This window comes from Loxodonta africana, chromosome 3, assembly GCF_030014295.1.
Source record: "Loxodonta africana isolate mLoxAfr1 chromosome 3, mLoxAfr1.hap2, whole genome shotgun sequence".
Classification (NCBI taxonomy): domain Eukaryota; kingdom Metazoa; phylum Chordata; class Mammalia; order Proboscidea; family Elephantidae; genus Loxodonta; species Loxodonta africana.
Window position 1 is genome coordinate 142,821,368 of NC_087344.1, and position 13,834 is coordinate 142,835,201.

A 13,834-nucleotide genomic window follows, 5' to 3' on the forward strand; every position below is an offset into this window, starting at 1 on the left:
AGTTGTATCATATCAGGTGCAAGTACGAATTTATAATTGTCTTTATTCAGAGATTATGTATGGTTTAAGGAGATGTGTACAGGTGCCAAGTTAACAAGGGGTGGACTATGATCATTAAGGTTGTGTGTCAACTTTAAGTATTTGAGGAAAAAAGAACAGTATGGGAATCTACATCATGAAAACATCTTGAACATAGGATAATGCCAAATGAATGTGTGTTTGACCAAGTTCGGGGTTTTGTGTTGCCTCAAACATCCCAAGGCCAAAGTCATTTTTTAAAATGACTTTAGCTAAATAGTTGGGCCAATTGATTTACCTTTATTTTAAAGGGCTTTTAAAGTATTGGCAAGAGCTATTCTTGTTGAAGATACCGGGATATTGCCATTTTTTTAAAAAAGCATCTTCAGAGAACCAGGGTGGCCAGAGGACAGGACTTGCTCTTCCATTCTAAGGGAACTAGCAAGGATCTTTATCTGAGTCAGCAGAAAAGTCCTGAGAAATTAAACATCATCTGAGTCTGTTCTACATAATCACTATGAAATGTGATGCTCTAAAGAACATCCCAGAATCATGGCCAATTATTCATTCTGAGGTTTCTTAAATATCTGAACTTCTTTATTGCTAAAATAAACAATATTTTGTAGGAAAAAAATGTGAACAAACATAGGAACTTCAAAGGGTCCTTATGGACTTTCAGTTAAAGATGATAGACTTCTTCCCGAGACTCCAGGATAATGACAGTAAGTAAACTTAGCAGGATTAAATCCATAAGGGCAAAGAGAAAAGGAGAGAGGCTATTAATGACTAGAAATTACAGTAAGTTTTTGGAAAATGGAAAATGAAGAGGAACAGAGAAAGTCTGTACATGGGAAAGAGAGCTATATCCCCTGAGTAGAATGGAGGAAAGAAAATTTGCCTTCGTAAGACCTGTGATGGTTAGTCTTATCTGGCAACTTGGCTAGGCTGTCGTTGTTAGCTGAAATTGAGTCAATTCCAACTCATGGCAACCTCATGTATTAGAGAGTAAAACTACTTCATAGGGTTTCCTTGGCTGTATCTTTATAGAAGCAGATCACCAGGCCCTTTCTTCCATGGGACTGCTGGGTGGGTCTGAACTGCCAACTTTTAGATTAGCAATCAAGCGCAATCCATTTGCACCACCTGGTACTCAGTACTCTATGGGGCAGTTTTACTCTGTCCTATAGGGTCACTATGAGTTGGAATCAACTCAGTGGCAACGGGTTTCTGTTTTTTTTGGTTTAGTACTCAGTTATTTAATCAAATACTAATCTGGGTGTTGCTGTAAAGGTATGTTGTAGCTGTGGTTAACATCTATAATCATCTGCAATTTAAGTAAAGGAGACTACCTTCAAAAGCATGATGGGGACTCATTCAATCAGTTGAAGGGCTTAAGAGTAAAAACTGAGGTTTCCCACAGAAGAAAAAATTGTGCCTTGAGACTGCAGCATCAAATCCTGCCTGCATTTCCAGCCTGCCTTAACGATTTCCGCCTTGCCTGCCCCCACAATTGTGTAAGCCAATTCCTTAAAATAGGAGATATATATTGGTTCTATTTCTGCAGAGAACCATGGCTGATACAAACTCTTAAGAGGCTCAGACACTAAGATTTGCCAGATATGGCAGAGGGCATTCTTAAAGAAACAAACAGGATCTGATGGAAAAATTTGGGAAGAGACAAGAATGATGTTCACTATGATGAACATAAGTTAATGCCACTGAACTAAACATGTGAAAAATGTTGAAATGGCATTTTTTGTTACATATATATTTACCACAGTAAAAACAAAAAGTGTCATTTCCAACATGAGAGAGATAGCAAGAGTGTGATATATTCAAAAAGAAAAAAAAACAATTCAGAGGAATCATAATGCACGAAACATGAAAACACATACATAAAATAGTAAATAGTATCCTCGGGGATTCAAGAAGATATCACATTCATAAAACATTAACAAGTTGTTATAAAAGAGAACAGGGAACATGAAAGGAGTTCTGGAAATGAAAAATATGAATGCAGAAATAAACATTCACTAGAAAGACAGAAGTCTAGAAACTGTATAGAAAGAAAAACAAAAATATAAAAAGAAAATATAAGAAACAGATCAATCCAGGAGGTTCAATAGTCAATTAAGAGGCATTCCAGACAAATAACCAAATTAAAAAATGAGCAAAGGATCTGAATAAATATTTCTCCAAAGATGATAGATGAATGGCCAGTAAGCACATGAAAGATACTTGGCATCACTGATCAGGGAAATGCAAATTCAAACCATGAGATACTACTTTACACTCACTAGAATGGCTATAACAAAAAAGAGAGATAATAACAAGTGTTAGTGGAGATGTGGACAAATCAGAACTCTCACACACCGCTAATGGGAATGTAAAGTAGCGCATGGTTACCATATGGCCCAGCAATTCCACTACCAGGTATCTACCCAACAGAAATGAAAACATTTGTCCACTCAAAAACTTGTACACAAATATTTATAGAAGCATTATTCATAATAACCAAAAGATAGAGACATCCATATGTCCACCAATTGAATGGATAAACAAAACATGGTATTTCCATACACTGGAACATCACTGGGCCATAAAAAGGAATGAAGTACTGATATATGCTATAACACGGATGAACCTTGAAGAAGCCAGTCACAAAAATCCACGATTCCATTTACATGAAATGTCATGTTCATTTACGTGATATGACAAAAATATTCTAAAAGTGACTATGGTGATGGTTGCACTTACCTGTGAACATATGAAACCATTTAACTGTAGACTTTAAGTGGGCGAGTTGTATGGTACGTGAATTATATCTCAATAAAGTGGTTATTAAAAAAAGAAGAGTAGGATTGTAGGGGAATTAAGAGACTGCCAATTTCCAGAACCTTCCCCCCCCAAAACTTATCAATTATCGTCAGTTATTAAAAAAAAAAAAAGACATTCCAGAAAGAAATAAAATAGAAAAATTTCTCAGAGCTGAAGGATGAATCTCTTTATTGAAAGAGACCACTGTCAAGCACATCATCATAAAAATCTTGAAATACTAACAATAAAAAGAGGCTAAAAGCATCGAGAGAAAGACAGAAAGAAGTTACACAAAGGAACAAGGATCAAAATATTGAACTTCTCAGCAGCAAACTGGATATAAGAAAATAAGAGAACGGTGCTTAAATTCAGCATCCTAGCTGAAACTCTCGCCAAGTATAAAAACAGAAAAAAGGTATTTTCAGACTATGAGACTTCAAAGAATTTTCCTCCCATGCACCCTTTCTCAGGAAGCTACTGTAGGACAATATTCCACTAAATAAGGGAGCAACCTAAAAATTGAGGAAGTCATGGGATTCAACACAAGAGAGCTCAGTCTAAGGCTCATAGATCAACCGGCTGAGAGAACAATCAGTCTAAAGTGAAGAACAGGAGGCCCTGGGAAGAACAACTCTGCAAAGTAATAAAACATTAATATGATGGCACAACTAGAAATATATATGGACTATTAATTATGGCAGATACAGCATGGTTTCAAGAAAAAAAAAGGAAGGCAATCAGAGACTCCAGAAGGAAAAGACAGAAAGGAACACAGTTCTCTACCTGGCTCTGCAATGAACAATATTAACAATTACATATTCATTAGAATGTAAACATTGGTTATTAAATTAAAATGATTTAACTAGAACTTCTGCATTCTATTAGTTGCGGAAGTTACAAAGGTCTGCAGACTCAAGGGGAGGGGAGTTAGACCTTTCCCTTGGGTCAATACCACACTATAAAAAGAGTTTGTGGGATGGGATATATAGTTGTGCAAACATCTCTGGAAAACACAGTCACAAAGATCAGTATGCAAAAACCAACTGCATTTTATACAGAAGCAACAATTAGAAAATGAAATGTTAAAAAGACATCACTTGTAACAGACTTGAAAAAACATTAAACACCAAGGAATAGAGCTAATGAAAGATGTGTAAGACCTCTATACAAAAAACTACAAAACATTACTGAAAGAAATAAAAACTTAAATGGAGGGATTTATCATGTTCAGGGACTGGAAGAATTCTGAAGTCGTTGGCTGCATATGCCAATTAGGTCTAACTGGATAGTTATGGTGTTCAAATATTCTTTATGTGATTTTTTTTGTCAGTTACCACGAGATGTGTTACAGACTCCCTCTACAACTGTGGGTTTTTCAATTTTGCCTCTTGGTTCCATCAGTTTTTGTATCGTGTTTTGAGCTACGTTACTAGCTACAAATTAAAAATTGTTACATATTACTGTTGGTTGATCCTTTATCACTATAAAATGTCCCTCTTTGGAAATGCTCATTGTCTTAAAATCTACTTTGATACTAAAATATTTATCTAATAAAAGATTTGAATCCAGAATATACAAACAAGCCCTAAAAAATCAACAAGACAATTAAAGAGACAAAGACTTAAATGGGTACTTCTAAAAAAAAAAAGAGGGGGGGGCTATCCAGACGGCCAACAAACATTAAACCAGTTCAACCTCACATTCTTCCGCGCGTCTCGGTGCACGTCCGTGCAGTGGAACCCGTTTAGCTTCGTTAGTACTGCCGAAATGTTTTCCAGAGTAGTTCCGTATTTACACTCTGACCGTAAGTGCATGGGAGTTCCAATTTCCCAGTCCTTGCCAATGCTTGGTATTGTGTTTTTATTTATTTATTTTACTTTTATTTATTAATGTTTTTTAGACATCGATGGTAAACCACTGTGGTTTCATTTTGCGTTCCCCTGATAACTAATAAACCCACTGCCGTTGAGTCGATTCCCAACTATAGAAAAATGAAACCACAATGGTTTACCATCGATGGCTAAAAAACATTAATAAATAAAAGTAAAATAATTAAAAACACAATACCAAGTATTGGCAAGGACTGGGAAATTGGAACTCCCATTCACTTACGGTCAGAGTGTAAATACGGAACTACTCTGGAAAACATGTCGGCAGTACTAATGAAGCTAAACGGGTTCTACTGCACGGACATGCACCGAGACCCGCGGAAGAACGTTTACAGGACTATTCCTAATATCCCCAAACTGAAAACCACCCAATGCCCATCAGTGGCAATGTGAATAAATTATGGTCTATTCATATAATTAAATGGTACAATAGATCAGTCTCACAATGCCGAGGGAAAGGAGCCATATATGAGAGTATCTACTATACACAAAGATCAAAATCAGGCAGAACTCATCTATGATAGAAGTCGGGATAGTAGCTTCTAGGGGCTAATAATTGGAAGAAGACATGAAGACTTTTCAGGTGTCAATGTTCTATTTCTTCATTTGGGGGGTGGTTATGACTACGTACAGTTTATAAAAACTCATTGACCTATATGCACCCTTAGGATTTATGGACTTTTCTGTACGGATATTATGCTTCAGTACAATGTTTACAAATTTTAAAAAAATGATTTAACTAGGTTGGAAGGATGTGGCAGGAACACAGGCAGTAAGAAATATCCAAAATTGATAAATCAAGAAATAGCTATATAGACACATTATTTTAAAAATGAGAATTACCATAAAGCCAATCAGATGAGTTAAAAATCGAACGGATTGTGTTTCAGGGTTTTGGTACCAGATTTTTTTTTTTAAGTGACATGTATATGCTGTTTGTAGAAGAGATATGAACGTTTCAATTCTTCACAAAGGAAAAATTTCTGTAGCTAGTACACAGCTTTTTACAACTAACAATGCTAAAATCCATCTGATGGGAGAAGACAATTCACTCTGCCTGTAGGCACAAATTATGGCTTGAAACACAAAGTTTAAAAAATTATATAAGGAAATGATGGTACATTATCACCATGGTTTTAAGCCAAATGTTAATCATTGAGGAGAAAGGGACAAAGACTAGGCACTTTCTATTAATGCATTCAATAACTGTGCTGAGGAACCTGTACACAGATCAGGAGGCAGCTGTTTGGACGGAACAAGGGAAATCTGATTGGTTTAAAGTCAGGAAGGGTGTGTATCAGGGTTGTATCCTCTCACCACACCTATGCAATCTGTATGCTGAGCAAATAATCCAAGAAGCTGGACGATACGAAGAACAGGGCATCAGGATTGGAGGAAGGCTTATTAACAACCTGTGTTATGCAGATGACACAACCTTGCTTGCTGAAAGTGAAGAGGACTTGAAGCACTTACTCATGACGATCAAAGCCTTCAGTATGGATTATACCTCAACATAAAGAAAACAACAATCCTCACAACTGGACCAATGAGCAACATCATGATAAATGGAGAAAAGACTGAAGTTGTCAAGGATTTCATTTTACGTGGATCCACAATCAACAGCCATGGAAGCAGCAGTCAAGAAATCAAAAGACGCACCGCTCGGGGCAAATCTGCCGCAAAGGAACTCTTCAAAGTGTTGAAAAGCAAAGATGTGGCCTTGAAGACTAAGGTGCGCCTGACCTAAGCCATGGTATTTTCAATCGCATCATGTGCATGTGAAAGCTGGACAATGAATAAGGAAGACCGAAGAAGAGTTGACACCTTTGAATTGTGGTGCTGGCGAAGAATACCAAATATACCATGGACTGCCAAAAGAAGGACAAATCTGTCTTAGAAGAAGTACCACCAGAATGCTCCTTAGAAGTAAGGATGGTGAGACTGCATCTTACATACTTTGGACATGTCAGGAGGGATCGGTCCCTGGAGAAAGACAACATGCTTGGTAAGGTACAGGGTCAGCAGAAAAGAGGACGACCCTCAACGAGGTGGACTGACACAGTGGCTGCAACAACAGGCTCAACCGTAACAATTGTAAGGGTGGCGCAGGACCGGGCAGTGTTTCGTTCTGTTGCATACAGGGTCACTGTGAGTCGGAACTGACTGGACAGCACCTAACAACAACATTAATGCAAAGCAACCAACCACTGTTATGTAAATCTCTATTTTTTCCCCTCTCATTATATAAAAAATAGAAGCTTGGTATCAGAACCCAGAGTGATACATTTGGTATACAGTGTACTGATCATGGAGGATAGTTCTTATTCTTTACACTCATTCTTTAGATAAAACTACCATTTCCCAGTGCAGTCTGTGGAGAAGCTAATAGGAATTATGTGGGAAAAGGAATTCCGTGGTCAAACATGTTTGGCAACACTGGGTTTCTTTATTGTAGATTTCTCAGAACCTTCATCATGACTCTCCAGGAGATGGGGTCTTCCTCTATGCCTGCAATGGTGGGGGCAGTTTCATATTTGTGAAATAAAAAAAGGAAGAAAAAGATACATAATTAAATTAAAAAAACTCAAAATGTTTTTTGATGGCAAGAACCCATTACAGGGTGCTCAATTCAGCAGCACGTATACTAAAATTGGAATGATACAGAGAAGATGACCACGGCCCCTGTACAAGGATGACATGCAAATTCCTGAAGCATTCCATATTTTTCAAGAAGGCAGGAAGCGACAGGAACTGGACGAATGGACACAGGGAACCCAAGGGGGTAAGAGGGGAACATGCTATCACATCGTGCAGATTGCAACCAATGTCACAAAACGATATGTGTACAAATTTTTGAATGAGAAATATGACCTGTGAACATTCTCCTAAAGCGCGCACGCACACACACACACGCTTTAAAAAGAAAAAAAGGGAGCAGCTAGAAAATACTTCTATTGGTAGGTTTAGGGTAACCCAGATATCTGAAAATCTCAAAATTTCTCCATGGCTTAAAATTTTTCCCATGCTAATAGTATCTTTTCAGGTCTCTTGGTTATTTGTTAGCATTTGTGAGGTATGCTGAAGGTTTTACCTTGCTTTTCTAAAAGAGAAATTAATTCAATTAAAAACCATTTTTGAAAAAACTTTAAAAAGAGACACTGGTTGCTCAAAGGGCCTTCTACATGTTATTTTCCACCCCCCCCCCCCCAATTCAAGACTGTATGAACTATCTGGTATTTAAATACCAGAATAAAACAGAACAAGCAAAAGCTGTATAGGATATCTGATTTTTTTTTTTTTTTTAATCTGAAAAGAAAATAAGTATACAAGATTGCTAAAGAGAAGTGGTAAAAATTGAATGTTATGTACTAGGGAATAAGTACATTAAGTTTGACTTCAGTAGCCGGTAATTCTTACAATTCTGCAAAAAACAAAAAAAAAACCTCAGTCGCATAGAAACAAGAATATAAAATGCCCCTTTCCGAACCCTATTTTCATAAAACTGGAATCACATCTAGCTCACTGATTACACTGTTTCAGTTCTCCCTGCGCAAGTGATACATGTATCCTTACAGTGGTGGTTCTGTGAGCTGAAATCAGTGTCTTTTAGGATAGGTCAACGTAATATCCCAGATTCACAGAGATAAGCTAGTGCCTAGGAAAGAGCTAATACACCCATGTGCATAATAATTTTGTAACTTTTTTTTTAAACATAAAATCACGATCAAAGACACTGGTAAGACATCGCATACTCAGTGCATGACTTCATGTAGTGCATTCCTATGGCTCAAGTGGAGTTCACACCATACAACCACCACGCGTCCGATGAATGGGCTTCTAACATACACAAATCTGTCCAATTCTTTTCAAAGTCTAACAATCTCCTAAGACCTTAAGCTTGGCACGGAGGATTTTGTGTTTTAGTATCCCAAACACTGGAAAGGTTAGGTGTGACGAGTAGTAACCACCTCTTGTGAGCAAGACCGTACATATGCTTTTGTTACATTACCACATGGAACCCTCAAAACAACTCAACACTGAGATCGTGAGGGGCACGTTTATGATTTAGCCAAAGGAAATCCAATTGGCTTTCCTGGAGTTAAATACACTCCAAGGCATAAAGAACGAGTACAACTATGGCAGCTGAAGAAATCTGCCACTATATAATAAATGCTATTATTAAATGTTACATATTTTAATAATATATTATGATTTGTTTCCCAGTACCATGGGGCACAAGAAACAATACTCAAGACTTATCTTGTTAGAACAGGACAAATGATGACCCCAGTTTTAAATAGGGTTCTTCATTGAGGGAAAAGATAGATCCATAAAAGTCAAATTAGCTGACTTCAAATGGTTTACATCCCAGGATGAATCAGGTTACACTGATTTAAGCCCAATTTAATTCAGGCAGGTTTTTAACCACAAGAATAAAGACATTCTTAGTACATATTAATAATTAAACCAACATATACACAATCAGCAATATCCTACATAATATTAAGTGTTTTAACAACGTCTTGATTATCCTCTATCTAGTTAATCTGTTGCTTTGTTTTTTTTCTTAAAAAAAAAAAAAAAAACAAGCTCAACTTTATTTTATAATGTACTTTGTATTTCTAAGTGTATTCTGTAATTATTTCATTGAAGCAGGTATAGTTCTCCGGATTCTAAGAGCCAAATTCAACTGTATCTTCTGTTATCTGTTTGAATTCATAATTGCCTCTGCCATCCATATGCAGGTAGTACTATGGGAAAGAAGAAAAAAAAAATCAATAACCAAGAATTTGCAGTCAGAAATATAGAGGTGGTATAAAAGAAAATGATTAGAAATGATTATTTAAGTCAATAAAACCTTCAACGACTTATATTTTAGTGCACACAATTCTCCAAGGTAACACTAAATGAAGAAGTCTGCCCTTTTTTAAAAGTAACAGCAATCTAACTCTGCTTAGAGGGGACATGGTACTTTCCTTTATGAGAACTAAAATACAGTCTTATTATTTTAAATGAACCACATCTATAAGTAACCCACAAATTAGAATGCTTCCAGTAGGATGAACTGTGCCAAGCGCTAGGCTCTTCGGTAAGGCAGCCTCTATTGTTTCCTTGTGCTGATTTCCTAGAGCAGCTTGGCGCCTCTAAGTTTTGTTGTTTGTTTTTTTTTTATTTAGCAGAGAGGGGATGAAGAACTATACAATGAACTGTATATCCCATCCTCTGAACACACTTAAACCCACGGCCAACCCTTAGGACAGCAGTTTAAGTCTTAGTTTTTTATTTCATGGCTTTTTATAGAAGACTTCCGTTTTTCCATTTTCTGTATTGCCATTTCTTGGCTATTTTGGCCCCCAATATCCCAGCTCTTCCTGTCACCCCTCTTTCACACGACCACTGTCCTGATGGTTATTTTGCTATTTGTCTACACCTTGAGAAGAAGAGGGAAGGTGAAAGTCCTCTTGCTGTCCTATGGCTGTAATGTTTATGAACCTCTGAGAAAATACAAAAGCTTAGGTCTATTTTTAACCTGCTTTCATTTCTAGTTATTCAATTTCTCACTCAATTCATAAGAAATGGACAAATCACAATATGCCATAAAACAGCAAAAACTGTTTTTTAAAGTCATTGTTTGAATTCATTAGGCCAAAAGGAAACAGATTTCAACTTAGACAATTTGCCAATCACTTTCCTTTTTCTTCTAGGTTTTCAAACCTGGGGTCAAACAGGAACATAGTTCAACAGAATGCCTTCAAACACTGCTGAATTTAACTTCCATATTTTTAAATATATAAGATCTCTCTATAAGAAATAAGGGCTACACAGAATTTCATTAAGTACTTTCATATGGCTACCTCTCTGACACTCAGGGATATCTATGACAGGCAGGCAAGGATCTGCAACTTTGTTAGCAAAGGAAGTAACCGAGGCTAAAAACGGTGGTACTTGAACCCAGGTTTTCTAACTTCAAATCCCATGCTTTTCATTTTATCACTTGTAGACTATTATCTGGAAACCCTGGTGGCGTAATGGTTAAGTGCTACAGCTGCTAACCAAAGGGTCGGCAGTTCGAATCCGCCAAGTGCTCCTTGGAAACTCCATGGGGCAGTTGTACTTTGTCCTATAGGGTCGCTACGAGTCGGAATCGACTCAACGGCACTGAGTTTGGTTTGATTTTTGGTTTAGACTATTAACTAAAGATCATAGGCTCTTGAGAGTAAAGACAGCAGTCTGTCTCCCTTGCGACACTCAGCACAGTACTTGGCCAAGTAGGTGCTCTATCAGGTATGCATACTGTGGGACAAGATACCATTACTGTCGTTCCATTTTCTTCTCAAACCCTTTTGTTAACCTACAATCTCTCCAGGAGGGAAGGAAGGAGGGAGAAGGAAAGAAAATTAAGTGAATTAAACTAGGCTTATTTTTAGAGTTGGAGCATTTTTCAATATGAGATGGAAAGAACTGCCATACTGAGAATGGTACTGCTGGAACCCCAGAAAACAGTGAGACATCTGTACTAATGTAAACCTCATCAATAATACCATCTTTGCAAATTATAGGGACTACCTAGTGAACTTTATTTTATTACAATGATAACACAGCTGACATTCAATTTCCCCCATGTAGTCCTGACCTCTACAAAAATGCACCTAAACTTTTTTTTTTAATAATATTTTATTGAGTTCAAGGCGAAAGTTTATATAGCAAATTAGGTTCCCGTTAAACAACTTCTACACAAATTATTCAGTGATAATGGTTTCATTTTTGACAAGTGTCATTATTGCCCCTGAACTTTTTGCCATCTAATCCTTCGTAAGATTCTTTCCCCTCTCGTCAATACTAGATGGCTGGGGAGGGGGAGTTTACTTAGACCTAACTGTGCTAAGATCATACAATTACATGACAGTCGTTTTTAAACTGGAGAACCACTAACTCGTTCTCTGATACCTGGCATACATAACCAGGGATTGTTTATGAGGTATCTGTGCTTCAGTGGGAGAATTCTCACTTTCCATATGGGAGACTAGGTTCAATTTCCCAGGCAACGCACCGCACGTGCAGCCACCATCCGTCTGTCAGCAGGGGCTTGTGCGCTGCTATGATGGTGAATGAACAGGTTTCAGAGCGGTCTCCATATTAAGATGGCCTGGCCATTTACTTCTGAAAACCAGCCGATGAAAAACTTGGAAAAGGAGGATGAGAGTGGTTGCACAACTCAAAGAATATAATTAATGTCACTGAACTGTACATGCAGAAATGGTTGAATTGGCATATGTTTTGCTGTGTATATTCTCAACGACGACAATGAAATAAAAACAACAACCCTATGGATCACAACGGTATGAACTACAACCGATCACGGGGATGGTGCTGGACCAAGCGGTGTTTTTTTCCACTACGCACGGGGTCGCCATAAGTCAAGGGTGAGTGACTCCACGGTAGCTAAGAAGAGGGATTATTTATATGAAATTTTTCCTCATTATTCACAGAAACCGTATTTGTGAATTCACCCACACACTAAAATTTATTTGTAACTGCAAAATCAATCCTCATTGCGCTTCTGCAGTCATTTGTGGACATGCATAGGGCCTGGAAAAGTTTGAGTTGCCCAAAGCACATGTTCCCAGCTGATTTCCAACAAGGCAACACTTCTGCTTTCTTGTTTCAGCTCTCATATTGTAAACGCAAGTCTGTCTTGTGGTCTATTTAGTGTCACGTTTTTCATATTTTGTGCTTCCTGCTGGTGTTTAAAATGGCCCCCAAGTGTAGTGTTGAAGTGTTGTCTAGTGTTCCTAAGTGCAAGAAGACTATAATGTGCCTTACAGAGAAAATAATGTGTGTTAGATAAGCTTCATTTGAGCATTAGTTATCCTGCAGTTGGCCATGAGTTCAATGTTAATGAATCAACAATATATATTAAATAAGGTATCCTTAAACCGAAGCACACATAAAACAAGATTGTGTACTGGCTGATTGACAAAAATGTTGTGACCAGCGGTTCAAAGAAACCTAACCCTGTATTTCTCCTAGGAGCAATGGTTCAGGATTCACTAATTCAGTGTTCATGGTGACTTTATAGAAGGGAGCTACTGTTGAGTAGCAAGAATCAACTGTATACTGTCGTTTTCAAAACTGACAATTATGATGATATTTAGGAAATCATATTTTATTTTATAAAACTGAAACAAAATCACTTTTTTCCATAAGGTACATGTTTATAAGGGGACATAAGCCAAGAAGTCTAAAACCATATTCACCTAAATTCACATAAATAACATAAACTTCCATTGTACCATTAAATTTAAGAAATACAAACCTCATGATGTTTCCAAAGAGACTTTCTGTGTGACACAGTGAAGAGGGTGATGCCAACCTAAAACAAAGAAAACACTTTATGTTTTAGGTCATTAAAAGATTCACAAATTAAGCTGGTCTGGTATTTTAAGCTGTTAAGATGACTGTCGTCGGTGACAACAGATAAAAATCAATGTCAAAGAAAAAAAAATTACAACTTTGCATTACTGTAAACAAGTTTACAGTAATGCAAAACACCTTTGGGCCTTCTACCACATAATAAAAACTAACAGGTACTGGCATTCGATATATTATTTCAGGCAGATAATACATATCCTAGCACATATTCTATTTTATTGTAAAAAATATGTGAAAAGAGTATGAAAAGTACAAAAAGTTAAAGCCAGGAAAAATTAACTGAGAATAGCACTATCTACAGTCAATCCAGTTTTCAAATACTGGGTCATAATCCTTTACTAAAAATCTTTGTTTGGGAATTCAGGTTTTGGAAATATATTAATATTCCCAGAGGGTTCCGGAGCAAAATTCTGTAATCAAACACATGAATATTTCTGTAGCAACACATACAGGCATTCACAATAAGAAAGATAAAGAGTTTAAATATATTTTGTTAGTTTAGGCCAGACTTTGCACTCAGAAAGACTGCTACAAAATCATGAAAAATATTTTTGTTTTAAGAGCTTTCTGGATTTCAGATTTCAAATAAGGGTTTATAGATCCATTCTTCAGATTTTCAAAATAACACTAATAATACAACTGCAGTTGCTCTGAATCAATGCTTCTCAACCAGGGGT

At 37.0% G+C, this 13,834-nt stretch overlaps 1 protein-coding gene and 1 non-coding gene across 2 annotated transcripts in view; one reads left to right on the forward strand and one right to left on the reverse strand.

Moving 5' to 3' along the window:
- The first annotated feature begins 7,344 nt into the window (after window positions 1–7,344).
- LOC111752909 (U6 spliceosomal RNA) lies at window positions 7,345–7,451 on the forward strand. The gene has a single exon (XR_002787803.2). It is a non-coding gene; the product is annotated as a U6 spliceosomal RNA (small nuclear RNA).
- A 1,827-nt stretch (window positions 7,452–9,278) lies between these two features.
- ABCD3 (ATP binding cassette subfamily D member 3) overlaps window positions 9,279–13,834 on the reverse strand; it is a 97,551-nt gene continuing 92,995 nt past the window's right edge. Inside the window, exons 22-23 of the mRNA XM_010598091.3 lie at window positions 13,042–13,098; window positions 9,279–9,475 (exon numbers count right to left, since the gene is read on the reverse strand). Coding sequence (XP_010596393.2) covers window positions 9,398–9,475; window positions 13,042–13,098 — 135 coding nt within the window. The 3' untranslated portion in view covers window positions 9,279–9,397. The remainder of the gene's footprint in view (window positions 9,476–13,041; window positions 13,099–13,834) is intronic.